This window comes from Argopecten irradians, chromosome 4 (genome assembly GCF_041381155.1).
Source record: "Argopecten irradians isolate NY chromosome 4, Ai_NY, whole genome shotgun sequence".
Classification (NCBI taxonomy): domain Eukaryota; kingdom Metazoa; phylum Mollusca; class Bivalvia; order Pectinida; family Pectinidae; genus Argopecten; species Argopecten irradians.
In genome coordinates, this window is record NC_091137.1 from 16316865 (window position 1) to 16336468 (window position 19604).

At 34.8% G+C, this 19604-nt stretch overlaps 2 protein-coding genes across 6 annotated transcripts; one reads left to right on the forward strand and one right to left on the reverse strand.

Annotated features, from left to right (window-relative positions):
* Window positions 1-1073: 1073 nt before the first annotated feature.
* On the reverse strand, window positions 1074-12922 carry LOC138320762 (location of vulva defective 1-like). Of its 5 annotated transcripts, none has more exons than XM_069263951.1 (4): window positions 12821-12922; window positions 9115-9300; window positions 6183-6558; window positions 1074-5501 (listed from the first exon to the last, which is right to left on the reverse strand). In XM_069263951.1, the coding sequence occupies exons 1-4, from the start codon at window positions 12905-12907 to the stop codon at window positions 5059-5061; spliced, it is 1092 nt and encodes a 363-aa protein (XP_069120052.1). In that variant the 5' UTR covers window positions 12908-12922; the 3' UTR covers window positions 1074-5058. The 5 variants fall into 5 exon arrangements, with proteins under 5 accessions (XP_069120052.1, XP_069120056.1, XP_069120054.1 ...); XM_069263955.1 differs by lacking the exon at window positions 12821-12922 and adding an exon at window positions 12656-12805; XM_069263953.1 differs by lacking the exon at window positions 12821-12922 and adding an exon at window positions 11742-12000.
* A 697-nt stretch (window positions 12923-13619) lies between these two features.
* On the forward strand, window positions 13620-18658 carry LOC138320761 (uncharacterized). Its single transcript, XM_069263950.1, has 3 exons — window positions 13620-14010; window positions 16223-16604; window positions 17272-18658. The coding sequence occupies exons 1-3, from the start codon at window positions 13840-13842 to the stop codon at window positions 18108-18110; spliced, it is 1392 nt and encodes a 463-aa protein (XP_069120051.1). The 5' UTR covers window positions 13620-13839; the 3' UTR covers window positions 18111-18658.
* The last annotated feature ends 946 nt before the right edge of the window (window positions 18659-19604 follow it).

The following is a 19604-nucleotide window of genomic DNA, read 5'->3' on the forward strand; positions in this document are numbered from 1 at the left end:
TTATCGCCTACATGACACACATTTCTAGTTTTTGTCTCACCGAATAAGGTTCGTTTTCTGTTTGGCAACGTAAAGTGAATAATATTGATATTTAATAAGTTGCACAACGCTTGGCTTCTGTTTTCAACGGTGAAAGTATTAGTCGCTTTAATATTGTTACATAATTATAATAATATTAGACACACTTTTTGTATGAATCAATGCTCGTGTTATCTGTATTGGATTTCCAATCTTCTTTATGTAATGTTATGAGATTGATAGTATTACACTGAAAAGTGTCAATGTTTTTTTTTATTAACGTCCTGTATGACATAACAGAAACATTTCATATGCTTAACCTAATGCCACAGGAGGGCTAAAGTTGGTTGCGAGTTGTTCCTATTTCTTTTTAACTTCAACGGAACTAGGAACTCGCAACCAACTTTTTTCAGCCTCCAAATGTGTTATGCATAATATCATTACTGACTGAATTCGACATTTCGCGATACATTGTTTTCCTTGAAAACATAAAAAGTATTTCATTAATTAGAATAAAACGGTCGATTATTTCATAGGATGGAAAACTTCCTTATTCACCCAAAAGAAGAAGAAAGTAAGATTTACTTTTCAAATATAAACGTTTCCCGATCCTGATCAAAAGTATGCGGAGGCGACCCCGAATTATGTAACCATATAACCTTTTATGTTAATAGGTTGTAGGACAACAGATTGGAAAATCGACTGAAATTGACGATGTTTTCTCGTATGACTCCGTGTAGATCAACGTGTTAGGAATGACTGATACAGGGGGTGAAAAATAAATATTTCCCGAATTAGTCGTGTATAGATGAAAAATATTATTTGGAATAAATGTGGTTCACATATACATTTTCTTCGAATTTTTGTTAACGTTCATTTTTGTATTTTTGCCATCATGTCTATGTCCCTAAATTGCTTATGTATCAAACCCGCGGAAACAATCGACTACATGGTATATATTCCAGCTAGTGTTCATGTTTATAACATATGTTTGTTTGTTTGTTTGTTTTTGTTTTTTCGCTTTAAAAAGATTCTAAGTAAAACTAACAAAGAAGCAGAAGTGCCATTTGTTTTATTCGGTTTATTACAACGCCTTTTTATTATGTGAAATGCATCTTATGTTAATGCTTTCCCCAACCATTTGACATTTCATTGTCCTAAATATTGTTTTCATAGAGCGAGCTACTTTTAAGTCTCTTTCATGAACATCAAACTCATCCTGTGTACTTTCTCTCTCTCCTCTCCTGTCTACCCGGCAAGTGGTTTTATCATTTGTCACTGCCTTTTCATAAATGTTTCTATAATTTCGATTCGTAGAAAAATATATTTTAAAAAGTCCTAAAATGTTTCTTGTCACAGTCAGAACTAAATTTATATTAAATTGTTTCTGAGTGCTTTAAAGATAAGAGTTATAGAAGGGTGATAACATTCGATAATGGCACTGTATTTTGCGCTGTCATCACTACAATTACAAATCATTTACAGGATTAACAACGGTATGTTGCATATATATTGATTTCAAATAGTTGGCTAATATCCTATTATAATGGCATGGGTGTTATAAGAGTTATAAGATAAAAATAGGCAGAAAAAAATATAAGAAATAAACAAAAGAGAAATAGCTCAGTTTCCATACGTTTGAATGGATGCATTCTATAATCGCTGACTTCTTAATGATACGGAATACATGAATTTCTCTCAATGTACCATCATGGAGGAAGATAGTAATTTAATGTAGTAATTTAATGTCACTGAATTGCCTTATACAACAAAAATAGGCATACTACAAACAGGATTGTTGTTTTTGAATGATGACGACTACAATACATGGTATAAAAAGTTTGATTTGGGATCGGTGAATGAAGAAAAGCTTTAATATTGTTACATAAATTATAATATTATAGACACACCTTTTGTATGAATCAATGCTCGTGTTATCTGTATTGGATTTTCAATCTTCTTTATGTAATGTTATGCGATTGATAGTATGGCATTGAAGAAGTGTTAATGGTTTTTTATTAACGTCCTGTATGACATAACATAAACATTTCATAAGCTTAACCTAATGCCACAGTAGGCCTAAAGTGGGTGGCGAGTTCCTATTTCTATTTAACTGCCAAAGGAGGGCTAAAGTGGGTGGCGAGTTCCTATTTCTATTTAACTGCCACAGGAGGGCAAAAGTGGGTGGCGAGTTCCTATTTCTATTTAACTGCAACAGGAGGGCTAAAGTGGGTGGCGAGTTCCTATTTCTATTTAACTGCCACAGGAGGCCAAAGTTGGTGGCGAGTTCCTATTTCTATTTAACTGCCACAAGAGGGCTAAAGTAGATGGCGAGTTCCTATTTCTATTTAACTGCGAAAGGAGGGATAAAGTTGGTGGCGAGTTCCTATTTCTATTTAACTGCCACAGGAGGGCTAAAGTGGGTGGCGAGTTTCTATTTCTATTCAACTGCCACAGGAGGGCTAAAGTGGATGGCGAGTTCCTATTTCTATTTAACTGCCACAGGAGGACTAAAGTGGGTGGCGAGTTCCTATTTCTATTTAACTGCCACAGGAGGGCTAAAGTTGGTTGCGAGTTCCTATTTCTTTTTAACTTCAACGGAACTAGGAACTCGCAACCAACTTTTTTCAGCCTCCAAATGTGTTATGCATAATATCATTACTGACTGAATTCGACATTTCGCGATACATTGTTTTCCTTGAAAACATAAAAAGTATTTCATTAATTAGAATAAAACGGTCGATTATTTCATAGGATGGAAAACTTCCTTATTCACCCAAAAGAAGAAGAAAGTAAGATTTACTTTTCAAATATAAACGTTTCCCGATCCTGATCAAAAGTATGCGGAGGCGACCCCGAATTATGTAACCATATAACCTTTTATGTTAATAGGTTGTAGGACAACAGATTGGAAAATCGACTGAAATTGACGATGTTTTCTCGTATGACTCCGTGTGGATTAAAGTGTTAGGAATGACTGATACAGGAGGTGAAAGATTTCCCGAATATAGTCGTGTATAGTTGAAAAATATTATTTGGAATAAATGTGGTATGCATTTTCTTCGAATTTCTGTTAACGGTCATTTTTGTATTTTTGCCATCATATCTATGTCCCTAAATTGCTTATGTATCAAACCCGCGGAAACAATCGACTACATGATATATTCCAGCTAGTGTTCATGTTTATAACATATGTTTGTTTGTTTGTTTGTTGTTGGTTTTTTTCGCTTTAAAAAAGATTCTAAGTAAAAATAACAAAGGAGCAAAGGTACCATTTGTTATTCGGTTTATTACATAGCCTTTTTATTATGTGAAATGCATCTTATGTTAATGCTTTCCCCAACCATTTGACATTTCATTGTCCTAAATATTGTTTTCATAGAGCGAGCTACTTTTAAGTCTCTTTCATGAACATCAAACTCATCCTGTGTACTTTCTCTCTCTCCTCTCCTGTCTACCCGGCAAGTGGTTTTATCATTTGTCACTGCCTTTTCATAAATGTTTCTATAATTTCGATTCGTAGAAAAATATATTTTAAAAAGTCCTAAAATGTTTCTTGTCACAGTCAGAACTAAATTTATATTAAATTGTTTCTGAGTGCTTTAAAGATAAGAGTTATAGAAGGGTGATAACATTCGATAATGGCACTGTATTTTGCGCTGTCATCACTACAATTACAAATCATTTACAGGATTAACAACGGTATGTTGCATATATATTGATTTCAAATAGTTGGCTAATATCCTATTATAATGGCATGGGTGTTATAAGAGTTATAAGATAAAAATAGGCAGAAAAAAATATAAGAAATAAACAAAAGAGAAATAGCTCAGTTTCCATACGTTTGAATGGATGAATTCTATAATCGCTGATTTCTTAGTCGAATGATACGGAATACATGAATTTCTCTCAATGTACCTTCATGGAGTAAGATAGTAATTTAATGTCACTGAATTGCCTTATAAAACAAAAATAGGCATACTACAAACAGGATTGTTGTTTTTGAATGAAGACGGCTACAATACATGGGATATCTATATCTTAATGTTGAAAAGTTTGATAGTTTTAAAGAGATATTCTCGAAAGTTTTAAAGAGATATTCTCGGAAAGAAAGTTTTATTGGGTCTTTGACACTTTATATCATAATTTCAGAAAAAAAATTATGAGTAGACAGAAGATAGAGTGGTTCTAAAACTTTACACAGGGGACAAAGTTCCTTACATCCCTTATACATACGATATACATTTTATCTAGAATGCCGGAATAACAATCTATTCTACTTGGGAATTTTATGCAACAGAAATTACAACAACAAAAAATAAATAAGACAAAAACAGTCATTCAGTCTTACGTTTTGTTTAATAGAATTATGTAAAAAGGTGTAAGGTAAACAAAAACTATAGTACTAGAATTTGTTTATAGGCAGGAGCAGGACATTGTTCCTGTTGAAGGTAACAACAATAAGGCCAGATCATCTATATCGATGTCCTAAGTTGAAGGGAGCATTAGACGACCCGCGTTATAAAAAATAACATTTACTTTATCTGTGTGAAATCATTCAGAAAGTGGTGATCATATAGTGTTAACGTTATGCTAATAACTTTTGGAACTTAAAGGCCGAACCGGATTTTAATTTAAGGGGAATGGCATGCCGACACGGTAGACGGATTTAGGATAGAATCTATTCATCACACCCATGCTGAAATAATGAGCGTCACTTTGTGTTTGGAGTACCTATTAAATCTTTTCTTCATTCACGGATCCCAATTCAAACTTTTTATACAATGATAACAGTAAATAATAGAGATTTTATGTTTATATAGCTGTTGAAATAAATAAGATGCTGCAAAATACAGTGCCATATCAAGATACCTAATACATAATAAACATAATATTACTGATTTTAAACTACAAAATTGATCTTGATCCAGAATATTGTCAGGTGACCAGACAGCATGTAAACACCCTCGTGCTCGCAGATGTCGAAGCAAAAGTCGAAACCAACACAATTTAGCAAAGTCGACAGCCGTCAATCTACCATTAAAATGAAGAGCATTTACACAAGAAAAATGGACAAAAGGGAGGACTATGATTACAGTTGATGTCACACCAAATGTCAGCCACAAATACAGAAAGCGATACACATCTACCGCCAGATGGTTTACTTGTAGTAGGTTTTCTTGTGGTCGTGGATTTCTTAGTAATTGCAGGATTGGTGATGGTCATGGTGTCACTGTCGGTAGTGACGTCACTGTCAGTGGTTGAAGATGTGGTGGTGACGTCACTATCGGGATTGGTTGTTGTGTTAGTGACGTCACCTTCGGGAGTGGTAGTTGTAGTAGTGGCATCATTCTCGGTAGTTTTGGCCGATGATTCAGTGGTTGCCGATGGACTGTTAATTATTGAAATATCAGAGCAGGCATAAAACTCTTCCTGGCTACCACAAAGGTCACAATCATTTTCAGTGTAATGGAAAGTGTTCCCTACAATAAAAACGAATGCATTTAGGAAAGAACATATTTAGATATTTCAGAGACCAAATGTTTTAAATTAAGTCTTACATGCTCCATCTAAATCATCAACCCTGATTATATATCAGATAAATGATGCTTCGAATTAAAACATTTTCGATTCACATTTCCATGCGTTAACATATGGGAGATCACCCCAGAAAAAAAATCATCATGACTTTTACGAAGCCAATCAAATATTCGGCAAAGATGCATTTATTCCTGATATGTTATTACTAAATATTCGGCAAAGATGCATTTATTCCTGATATGTTATTACTAAATAATCTATCATCATATATTTGATATTCCACGGGTTCCGATCACTTACGATCTCTACGCCCCTGGACTATCTCTTAGTAAAAGTGGAGGCAACGAAACAGAACAGGTAATTTAGTCCTTTATGTACATCAAAAGAGCCGTATAACGGAATATATATGGATTTTAAGTTGGGCGTCACCCTCTATATAGTCTTCAAAGACAGAGGAAGTTTTTGCAAGCCTGTGATTGGTTCAGATATTTTCTTCTGGTCTGCCTTCACTTTTAATATGAGATAGTCCAGAGGTGTAGGTGCTCGGAACTCCTGGAGTATCGAGGATGCTATCATCAGTACTCAAATTGATATTTCATACTTATTTTCCAGCTTATCCTTACCTGTACGATACCGCCACTGAAGTACACACTGGGAACACGTGACGTGATCAGGTAGCTTCGCAGACAGTTCAAAATGTTGTGTCGTGTAAGAAGATATGTTATACCTAGTGCTGCCCGTCACTGGGTTCACCAGCACGTGTTTCAGGCACTGTTTAGTGATTCTTTTAGTGACGTCATTGTTCTCACACAGACGAAACTCAAAGAATCCCAGATGATTAGAGGTGAGTAAGACTTTTATCGTGATAATGTCACCCATACTGTACGACTTGGAGATAATTCCGGAGGCGTATTTTCCGCCAGCCTCGTTGTCCCGTGGAACCTGATCCAGTGGATCTCCACATAAGCCGCACTGAACATCCTTAAAGTCAGCTGGTTGCTGGAATAATAAACCCATATCTAAATGTTGTTTGCCTATATATTCAGACATGGTACTTTGTATTCTCATCTATTTCCAACGCTAGTATTATATTATTGTAATAATGTATTGCCTTTAATACTAATAAAGATTGCGAACTATCAATAACCAGCTTCAGGTGTTTATTTACATTAAATAGGCCATGGGCTAAACATGTTAACATTGCATAAGTTGGGATGGGATGAACTTCCAGTTATGACGTCATCAAGATGGCCGCCATCTCGAATTTCACTAAAATTTGAAAAATAGTCATAACATTAACATTTTTCAACCGAAGAAGACAAATGAGGTATAAAAATGATCACAATAGAACAACGAATACATATCAGGACAAAAAATCCAATATATGTAGTGATTTCTACGCAGGAAATGAAAAAATCAGATTTTAAGCTCAAAAATGGTGATTTTCAGCAAATTTTTCATATTCGGCTTGACGCAGCAAAAATGTTTCCAAACAGCAAATTATTATTTCTAATAAGTTTTTTGACCACTTATCAATCAGTTTAAACAACAACAACAACAACAAAAACTAATGCTAACATTGTATAGGTTCCGGTTATGACATCATCAAGATGGCCACCATCTCGATTTCACTAAAAAATGAAGAATAGTCATAACACTGATATTTTTCACCTAAAGTAGACAAATGAGGTATCAAAATGACCACAATAGAACGACAAATACATATCAGGACCAAATAATCCAATATATGTAGTGATTTGTACGGAAGAAATGAAAAAATAAGCTTTTAAGCTCAAAAATGGTGATTTTTAAGCAAATTTTTCATACTTGGCTTGACGCAGCAAAAATGTTTCCCAACAACAAATTATTACAGCACAACACCTACTGATAGCGTAATAAATGTAACCTAAGCTAAGCCTGTGTTTCCGTTAATATCATTAACAGTTCCCAAAGCGTTTGTGTCTTTGAAAATGAGCAGATTCATTGTTTATTCCCTATGCATAGCATAAGCAATATGTCTGATGGTTACTACAATGTCACTAATTTGTCTTTCACTGGTAACCATTATCATTGTGCGTGCTTTTTCGCCTCACAGCACTATCCACTGAAGAGATTCGGCATATCTGGTAGCTGGTACATGCAGTCCGAATCAGAGTACTCGAGATACAGTATCCAATTCATCGAAAGCCAGAGCGTCGTCTTCGATGTCGATGAGCTGATGTGACACTGCATTACCAATGTTGTTCTAGCCTGTCATCTTTTATGACCCATCCATGGCCAGAGTTCATATCAGGAACAACAGGTTCAGGGATGTGGGATCTCTTTCAGATTCTAACATATCGTACGTACATGCTGTTTTAGACTTCTCCGGCATAATGGAAATCACACCAGATGCACATTCTTCCAATGGTGGAATTGGTTCTCCTTAGCACATAGCTCCATAATTAGTATGAAGTACTATTCATCAATCTTGTGGACCCTCGTGCAACCATAAATGGCACAGGTGATATCATCGAGGTCATTAATGAGGGCATAAATGGTCTGACTTTTCCCAATCCCTTGAAGGTGCTGGTTGTGTCACATCTGGTGTATGCGCAAAAAGAGACCATTGAAGACTCTCCAGTAGGAGTTCTCTAAAGTGCTTTCCAGACATGACAAAGAGTGAAACTTCACTGCTGACCTCATTCATGACCTCAAAGAATCCACCTGTGCCACCTATGGTCACTGAGGTTCACAAGAATGAGGAATTGTGCTTCATACGAATTAAGGAGAACCAAGGCAACCCTCCGCAGAATGTTGATCTGGTATCTTTTCCATCATGCCGGGGAAGTCTGGAACATCATATACGATATGTGGATCTAGGTGAAGTCCCACTTTGATATTCATCCAACTTTAAATTCAAATTTGTTAAGATATAAATCGCCAATAGCCAATGTTATATTCAGGAAATTCCAATACACCAGGAAACTGTAGTGTTAGCGGTTTGGAAAAAATAACATATATATATATATATCATATGCCACATCCGGTGATGTTTTGTAAACCAAATGATGGTATAATAATTCTCTTTTGCATTTCTATATATTTTTGTTGTTGTTGTTTAACCGATTGATAAGAGGTCAAATAACTGATTGTGAATAATAATTTGTTGTTGGTAAACAATTTTGCTGCGTCAAGCCAAATATGAAAAAATGCTGAATTTTTTTTAGTGAAATTCGAGATGGCGGCCATCTTGATGACGTCATAACCGGAAGTTCATCCCAACTTATGCAATGTTAACATTTTCATTTGTGATCAGTGGGCCATAAGGGTTCAGAAAAATATTGGTTTGGAGGTTTGGGGGGAGGGGTCGCATGTGGGACCCTCCTAGCCCATGGCCTAAAACCAATCATAAAAATATTCGCATCTGCAATTGCGTTATCATCCATGGTATATCGACTCTCTGCCATGTAAATTAATAGGAAAATGAAAATTTATAACATATGGAACAGGACAGTGGCAGGCCAGGAACGAGAGTTATGATGGATATATTCAAGAATTGAAAATTCTACTCACATGTTGATTTCCACAATTTAAACCATTGTCGTCATAATTAGGTACAGTATCAAAGCCCACTCTCCACATACTGCTCCGGCCGGGAGGGTCCAACATATAGCCGTGTCCATCAACCACAAAGTACTGGAGCCATGAACACATTCCAATTAACAAAAGTCCTACTCGTGGCATGTTTAGGTAACCAGACTGAAAATGAATGGCAAATTATCCACCATCGGTAATTCATCATTGTACAAAGTTATGTAATCATAATACACAGAACAGCATCGGCCAAGGAGACATAAGTAAGGTATAATTTATTGAACGAGGTTCTAGTACCATTCACTAAAGGTAAGAAGTAGGGATATGGTCAATGTTATTTCTTAAATTGACAATAATATATCTCCAAATTCAACATAAAATAAATGGTGTTGAGATATACACATCCTAGATCTATATCTTCTATTGACTGTAAATGAACATTATTTTAAATCAAAACTCGGTGTCGTTACATTCTAGGCTATATATGTGCAAATAAGAAAATGAATAATTTATAATACATGTACATCTACGAAATTTGCCATAGTCTATTTCCATGTGAAGACAACTTCAAAAACTCATGTCTCTCGGAGGTACTCAAACTATTTTATTGCACTGCCACAATGTGATGTCAGGAAAAAAACGTAACGCCAGGTTTCGAGAACAGCGGAATAAAATGACGCCTCCGCTGATTTTTTGCAGCACATTTTCGTGTTAAAATTCTTTGAGATGTAGGTTGTTGTAGTTATGTGATCAAAAAGTGTAAGACTAAATGTGAGCTCCAAAACAGACATATACACGAATAAAAGCGTTATTGTTGAGCTAGATAAAGATGAGTTTAAGGGTATAAAATTAACAATTCAATATACAAATAGACGTGTGTATATTTCACATGTACGCTATATATTCGTGGCAAATCATATCTCATCTCAATCGATTTAACGAGCTTGTAATCCATCCCTATAAATATTTTACAACTTAGTTTTTGAAAATTCACATATTCAGTTTAAGATGAAGAATTGCAAGGTATGGCAGAATGTACCGTCATATAGGCGGGTGCTCCGAAAAATAAACGGAGGAATTTACGTTCGTTGTTACATACATACAATGGCAAATATTAATTGGTGATCACGTTTGTTTGTCAATAACAACAGTACATGGAACACCATGGAATAACTTAAAAGTGTTGTGTAATTCTTAAATACATACACGAGATATCTAGATCACCATGGGCATAGTTATAATTCCATTTGATTATAGATATGTCAACCCGCTATCTTCGGTATATAAACGTACTGAGTGGAAACTAAACATTGGGAGTGTCGAGAAGGAGTACAATGAATATGCTAAACAAAAGTTAATACATATCATCAAAGTAAAGAAGTTCAAATATTGTATACGATATTGGTGAGTGAAAAGTTGGGATATCGTTTCACTGCGAAAACACAGGCACCCAATTACGTGCAATCCTGGAAAGAGCCAATTTCTTTCCATTCAGAAATCTAGACATCCCATTCTCTCGATATATTTTTGAGGCGAAGATTAAACACAATATGTCATATTGCTAAGTAAAGTAACAAGTAATACGTTGATTGATAAGTTAAGGTAATAAATTCATTTATATCTATGTCTAAAATACTTTTGAAACTGATTTGTTACTCTGCTCTTGACGATTTGAACTTACATTGTGTAAATTCGAGAATATTTGAGAACATAAGTTGCTTTAAATAAAAAAAAGACTCAATTAAGACAGTTAACTTTGTTAACATATGCAACCAACATTGGCGTTATTGGTATACACCTACCCATATATTTTTGCTGTATCCAGCACTGATAGAAAACAGCTGTTTTTTAGAATTTCAGAATGTGCGCCTGACTTACTTAAGTGTCTGAACATGTCTGAAACATTGATATGTTGGCTTGTAGAATATTGCAAGACAAAAAATATACATAGTGTCTAAAACATAAGCTGTATGTTTGGCTCGGGACAGAAGGAAAAAAGTGGCCCGTCGAAAAGTCGCTACTTTTCTCTTCCTTAACCCTTGTCAAAATACAGCTTATACTTTAAGACACTTTCCATGTATTCCCTATACACTAAAGTACCTAAAGTACCTCTTTTAAGTAACGGTCTCTCTAGGAACTTGCTGAAGACTTAGTTAAAAATGGGCATTGAAAATAATCGTTCTAATTGTATTTTATTACATTTAATTGATTCTTATAATTTTCAGCTATTAATTTTTGTATAATCTGTTTACTACACTTACCTCCATATAAGAGAGTACTCACCTGTCCACTCAGTGCATTAGTACTTGTTCAGGTATTCTTCAATTTGTGTGTGTACTGGTTGAATGCTATTACCTTCACACAATAGAGAACTCAACTGTCCAATTTTTGTGTACTCTCTTCAGCGACTTATATATGTAGTAATTGTGTCTATACACCGTATTTGGATTCCACATAATTATAATATAAAGTGGTATAAAATGGCCGCGCATATCAATTCGATGTTAATGTATTCCAATAACAACCCATAGCATTGCATAATATTGGGAAATAATTCCTCTATTGGTAAGTATATTATGTACCAGCATTAAAATAGGGAAATTTACCCTTTTGACTTTCTTCGTCGGTGGTTGTCTGTATGAAGACTTTTACTGCGTACAAACATTGTTGTTCTGAAACTACAATAATTTTTCAGTGCGTGACAAAAACTACGATAAACACATCCTCTTCAAATGATGACGAATCACATCCCTTTATACTGAGGGGAAAAATCAGAAAGCATCCGAAATGCGGTTGTGACGACATCTTTATATTGGATATATTGAATGTTAGAGAAGAGTGACGAAAATTAAGTTAAAAATACATTTTTCCTATAAAAGTTAGAGATGATCATTAATTATGAACGATATCATTTTAATATGATAATGAAGGCTTTCCATTGAGGAATTTTTAAATTATCCCTTACATTAAAGGGTCATTCTTTTACACTGGAGTAAAAGGACATAATGTACATACATTAAAGACTTGTAATTCACCACATAATTTACACGAGATATTTCTAAATGAGTATAGATGAAGATATAAATATTATATAGTTTTACTTACAGTCACAAAAGGATCATGTTTTAATGAATTTACTCAAGGACATTAAAGCTAAACAGTCACATAAGTATTGGGTTGATGTCTTAATGGCAATTCAATATTTCGTCATTAGCAATCATTCAAATCATGTCCATAAAATGGAAAATATAGCAACAATTACTAATAGTAATGGATGACTATAACAGACCCCCCCCCCCAATAAAAAAAAACCTCTTGCAGTCGCAGGCACCATTGTATTAAAACCACTCTATACCAATTTTCATCAAAATCGTTTAATGTCGATCAATCAGGAGTCTCTCACGACAACAGATTTTTTCCAAAGTGGTGTATTTGACTTTCCTCAAAACCTCCATATATATGATATATATGGGTTTTTTTATCAACAAACAGAGAGAAAAATTCTTACGAATGTACGTACTCGGTTTCATCGACATCCTGTTACCTGTCCTCGAGGTTTTCGTTATATAGACCTTTGGTCTATTACACATCGTGTCCAACAAAATCCAAGGAGGAAGAAAAAATAACAATTACACTACATTTGCTCCGCTTCATCATAAAGCCTTAGACTAGGAATGCCTCTTACATTATCGTGTTCATATTTCTTTCCTGATGGGCCTTCTTCGATACCCTGTATTGTAAATAGCAGGTATAAATGCAATAAACACAACATTTGATTATAAGTACTCATTCAATCACATGTTTTTATACACATATTCCGTTGATAATAGTAGGTTTAAAATGAATGTTTATTATTCACTTTCGGTATGTAAGGTCTGATCACATATTTTATATTTAATGTGATATTTTCTCATTTTATTTTTTTTTCCAAACTCTTACCTAATAAATTCTTATATGCTTATTTTATATATATTATTAAAACACGACATTATTTATATTTAGGTATCATTAATAGTGTTTGTCAAAAGCTCTTTAAGTCTTACGCCTTTTAAATCCCGAAAGTATAATGGACCGTAAGAAATTTAACACCGACAGCTCTTTTTTGTTGGGTATTGAACATAAAAAGTTATTATTTCTTTAGCTATATGGTGTGTCGTTAACAATGGAACAGTACGCGTAGTAACCTACGTACGCCTATCCGTTACGACGATACAATATACCTCTATTAGGTGTCAATGTATGTATACAGCTAAATTGCGTCGTTCGAAAACAAATGTTAATTTGATAGTCTTTTGTTACATTTCTTATGTAATTATTTGGTTCAGTGAGTGCAGCAATACGGAAGTCATGAACAGTCACCCGATATACAAGCAATATGTGGGCTTATCATTGTAGTGCTGGTATGATCACATAAGCGTAACGTGACTGAAGACAGTTTACCCATCCTTACAAAAATACTTAAGTACCCGTGTAACACTTTAATCGCACATCTAAAAGATATTACACATCACGCACAATTTTAAGATCAACAAAGGGTTATATAGCAGTTCAATATCGCGTCATTTACAAATCATATCTATTACTTTGACGTCAAGAAAAATACCCTTTTACTTTCATGAAAATCTGTATCCAAGTATAAAAACCCCTTGTCGGGTAGAGCAAAGTATATTTGTGGTAAGAAACTGTCTGAAGGGTAGAAGTAGAATGAAGGCGTTTGAGATGACATTTTTCCTACATATTGCCTTGTCCATGTTTGTGGCGGTCAGTGGCCATGGTCGCCTGTTGAATCCACTCGGACGAAGTAGTGCCTGGAGAGCGGGGTACAATACACCGAAAAATTACAACGACAATGAGCTGTACTGTGGTGGATTCGCGGTAAGTAAAATATCCTCTAACTCAATTATACCATTAATATGACTGAAGGCAAGGCCTTAAAGGGCGTCGCCAGATGTTTCAATAAGTATAAATAATGCAATGTTAAACGAGTTCAATTTATTGAAATAACGGAGCCGAATGTTTGGTTTATTTTTATCCATATATTCACACTCTATCTTTGTCCCAAAACTCCCATTTGAGAGGAAACCCACATAAGAGAAGAAAGAAACTTTTATTTCCATAACAGATATGCCGTTTTTGGTCAGGTGATTATATTGGACGGTAGTTTATCACTTGAACGCTTGCAAATAATGAGCAACAGCACTGAGCTTCTGCCGGATGAAGATTACGTTCGTCGGATCTTAAAAGCGTTTGAATCGCTTGATTATATAATAAGCAGACTTCACGTATCGTATTCACGCTGATGAGATTTTTTACCGTGGATGAAAAAATGGTGGCCTCAAACTGAAGCTGTCAGTGTGTAGGATTGAATGTTGAAGATTGTGTTTTTTCTTTATTCTCATTAATGCGTTACCTTAAAAGTGCTTCGCACTTATAAATACTACAATGACAATCGGTTAGTAAGTTATAAATCTAATACATATATAAATATACCTGTAAAGTTCCCCGCATTGTTAGAGACACCTGCAAAAATATTTCCAGATTGAAAAAGATGGCACACACGGGTCCTAGACTTTTTGGAAATTTCTGTTTTTCCATGTGTGAGAACATTTACAAAATATCCACTGACATATACTATCTTTTTATTGCTGAAATACTAAAGGCTTTATATATATATAACTAAAATATGGTTAAGCATGTTTTTTGTTATAAATAATACATTGATATATTTTAATGTAACGAAACGAGTAAGTGCTGACACGTATCCTCATAGGTGAAACTTAACTAGAGTGAAAAGGAATTCAATGAGATGTACCTATAAAATATAATGTTCTGTTTGCTGTTAATAAGTTTTGTTAAAAACATTGTACCATACCGGATTTGCATGGAAATGGCTAAAATAGGCATGTTGTAATCAATTTACTTGTTTGCAATAAAATTAGCTGAAAATGAAAAGTGAATTCTTACGCTTATTGGAATAATAGTTGTCTTGAAATCAATTAGACTTAATTTTGATCATTTGTTTTTTGAAGAAAACTTTTTTTTTAATTTTATAATATAAATATTATAATAACTATATTTATTATTTTTAATTTTACATTATTTTATATATGTCAGATTTAGTGTAATCATTCGAAGCATACTTCCATTAAATAATTATTAATTTGTACGAAAATAATACATATACATAGGAAATTGATATATAGAACATACATTTTTATTGTCAAATTTGGTAAGACATGAAAAGAAAAATATATGAAAAAACTAATAACAATGTGGAATTAAAATAAGAAACAATACATTTTGGTGAGACGGATCATGTCCAAGTATGGATTACATTATTATTGGAATGTGCTTCGAATAATTATTGATACAATACCGTATGCATAGCATGTGTGTAGAGGTACTTAGAATATAATTTGGTCCTTTTGGTTTGTTGGTGTGCTTAATGTCCAATTTTTTGTATGTGTGTTTTTTGGGGTTTTTCGTTTTATTTTATTTATTTATTTTATTCAATGATTAGCTGGTTTGTGATGAGAGTTTAGTCAGATTTTTGTATTACATATTCCTAACATGAAAAATTATATTCAAGTTAAACATTATAATTCAATTTACTGAAGATAATCTCTTCAAATTCATTAAAGGACTCTTCAGTCTGTTATCTCAGCCAATCAGAAGCGACGTAATTTTATTCATTTATGAGCTGATAAAGTAAATTTTAAACCAATGACAATATCTTTACAAACAAAATTGAATTATACGCATTTATTGTCATGTGTCTTCCCTGGTGCTTTATATTGGCCTAGTGGTACATAAGCTGTTATGTGATAGAGTCGATTCTAGCCGCAAAACATGAAATTTGAAAACATTTTTGCTTGAACGAATAATCTTTCTACGTTTTCATGTAACCAAGAAGTAGGCTTTAGCTTTTTTAAACTATGTGTATTCAAGATGGATTTCATAATTGCTCGTGGACAGGTTCGATTTACCTGTTTCCAAATCTACACGTACATTTCCAGAAGGGTATCTGTATAGTGCATTAATAATGTACTGAAGCATAGTATAAAAATATGTTATTGCTTTTGTGCAGCACCAGCAAAGTCTCGATGGCAAATGTGGACTCTGCGGAGACCCTTATGACCAGGCACATCCCAGGGAAAACGAGGCTGGAGGAAAATATGCAACAGGACTGATCGTAAGCCATTATAACATGGGGTCTGCCATCAATATCACCGTCCAACTCACTGCTAATCACCTTGGATACTTTGAATTCCGTCTCTGTGTAAATAATAACGTTTCCAAAGCAATCACAGAAGAATGTCTGTCGCAACATATGCTCACTAACTCTCAGACGAACGATACTAAACATCACGTCGATGGAAGCAGAGGTGCTCATAATTTTACAGTCACTGTAACTCTTCCGATGGATGTGACGTGTTCCCAGTGCGTCATGCAGTGGAAATATCGCACAGGTAAGTTATCAAAACAAATGACATCTTAAGCTGACCGTCTCCAAATAACCAGTAAATTATATTTGTACACTAAGCATACAAGATAATATAACAACTGCCATAGGTTTCATTCATAATAAACTGTCGAAATGGTTCAGATAGGACTTCTCAAAGATTATCAAAACTATACAGGCCCCTTCTAATTATGGCCTTGTCCATGTTAACTCGGTTACTCTCTATCTAGATGCGGAGAGTTTACCCGTTTAAAGTTGTGCAGCGGTTTGCGTTACCATCTTGTACACATGTACCACGGATGTGTACCACGTAATTAACGATCATTTATAGATGAAGATACAATATGTTTCTAAAATATCAATGATGTCCATGATTTTACCACAGACTGAGGTTGATATTACTCTTTGTGCGATACAATCATTAACTAATAGATAATGCTAAGAAATAACCGCTCTATTTTGGTCTTTTTTATCTAAACCTTAACAGCATAAAACTAATAGCATGAATATTTGAAAGTTGTATATGAATTGAACCGGCCTTCTTTAACAATATTTGAGCTATCATCAAGTGCAACATATACTCAGTGTTTTTCTATGCCCGTAAGTATGTATTGTATTATGACAATGTTTAGGAGACTGCGTATATACTATTTTCATAATATTCACTTATGCAGGAAACAGTTGGGGTGTAGATGAGACCGGAAGTGGTTTGGGACATGGACCTCAGGAGGAATTCTACGCATGTTCAGACATAGCAATTACAAATGGAGCCATGTCTAATACAACGTCCTCTGCATCACAGATTCCTACGACGTCCTTTACGACAGCGTCTGAGAGATCTACAACATTGTTAGCCATTTTGAAATCATCCACAACGTCGAAAACCACCCTATCATCTACGACAACAACTAAATCACCATCCACAACTCCGAGGCCCCCTACAACAACAACCCCGTCGTCTACGACAACAACTAAATCACCATCCACAACTCCGACGCCCCCTACAACAACAACCACACCGTCTACGACAACTAAATCACCATCCACAACTCCGACGCCCCCTACAACAACAACCACACCGTCTACGACAACTAAATCACCATCCACAACTCCGACGCCCTCTACGACAACAACCCCATCGTCTACGACAACAACTAAATCACCATCCACAACTCCGAGGCCCCATACAACAACAACCCCGTCGTCTACGACAACAACTAAATCACCATCCACAACTCCGACGCCTCCTACAACATCAACCCCACCGTCTACGACAACTAAATCACCATCCACAACTCCGACGCCCTTTACGACAACAATCCCATTGTCTACGACAACAACTAAATCCACAACTATGATGCTCTCTACGACAACAACTGCAACACCTACTTCTACAGCGTCCTCTAGTCAAACGTGTGTGTCCGTGTCTGCGGTTGCCACGGATTCCTGGTGTAGCAGTTCATGTAACCATGAACCTCCATATTGCCCATCAAACTTCTGCCAATGCACGTGATATAAACACACAGTATCTGTTGCCACGTATGTCATAGATTGTCTGAAAACAAGATAAATGCATAGGCATTTGACATATATGACTGAAACGAAGATACAAAATGTAAATACCTCGACATTAGTTACTTATGTTTCGTTCTGCTGGAACTCACCAGTAAATAACCCTGAACACAAGTTCATATATGATGGCTATATGCTATGATATCATTTTGTAAATCTTTGCGTTATATTTAAATATAGAGCTGTTGTAAAAAGAAATAAATAAGCAACTTCCAAACACTTTCCTCGGTAATAAGTAGATCTCCATTTCAGCTTTACCAACTTGATCATCGTCCTTGTTTTGATAGCATTGTCACTCTTAGTGTTGTACGTGTTGACATTGATGTGTACTGTGGATAAACACTTTGTGGATAGCAGATTTGAACATTGTTGCGTATATAAAATGCAGTTGATGTTAACATCGGAGTATATAATGTTCATGGTCATCTGTTGCTTATTACAGACATAACAACATTACGTATATATTAAATAGTGTTGTTCTATGGTTGAGTTGATTGCTGTTGCTTATAGTTTATGTAGCTATAGCTTTTTAAAGGCGATTTGGACTTACAGCTCTTTGTACCATGGTTTATTTAAATAGGAGTAAACATTTAGCATACTGTGAGTGTGAGAAGATGTGCAATACTCTTGTCATTATATCTTGTACATGACACTAGGTATATACTATTACTTTAATTCAGGTTAAATTAACTTACTAGAAATACCAAATTTCATATGAACTCTTGCGTCAAGAAATCTGCACCTAAAATTGCCCAGAATTTGACCGCAATAACGCTTAACCAGAATTTGACCTAGAATTAACATTGTAAGGTTAAGTTAGTCAATTTACTTTCAATTTTAAAAAAAAATAAGAAGAAGAATTACGCTAAATATTTAGCTAGAAATTGGTCTGAAATTAACATTGTATTTTTCACTTATTTAATTTACTTTCAATTCCATAAAAGAAGAAATTAAATAATTAAGTTACTATAAATATCTTATTGCTGCTAACATAAATACACCGCATTTTCTACCCACCATATTATGTACGAACCATCCAATTGTTATTGCCATTCAATGCTGATTAGCCTAAAGGCTAACTTTAAATAAACTGTTAACCTATTGAACAGTTAAGTATGCCCTTGACATTCTCTAAAGACGTATATGTTGTAGGATACTTTAATATAATTCACATTGTAGATATTGGCGTAGTTCGATATCACATCAACCACTGATCAATGTCACTGACGTCAGGGAAAATGGCCTTCTCTTGTACTGATAGTATCAATCCCATGTCATGTGAGATTAGTAGTCCGAGTAAAATAGGCGTGCATGCACAAAGGGCACCTAGTGTAACCGTGCACTACATTATATACATTGTATTAGTGATGTTACATCAAAAGTCAATTTGAAAATATTTTTTAAAAACAGTTACGTTACTTTCATTTAGTAAATA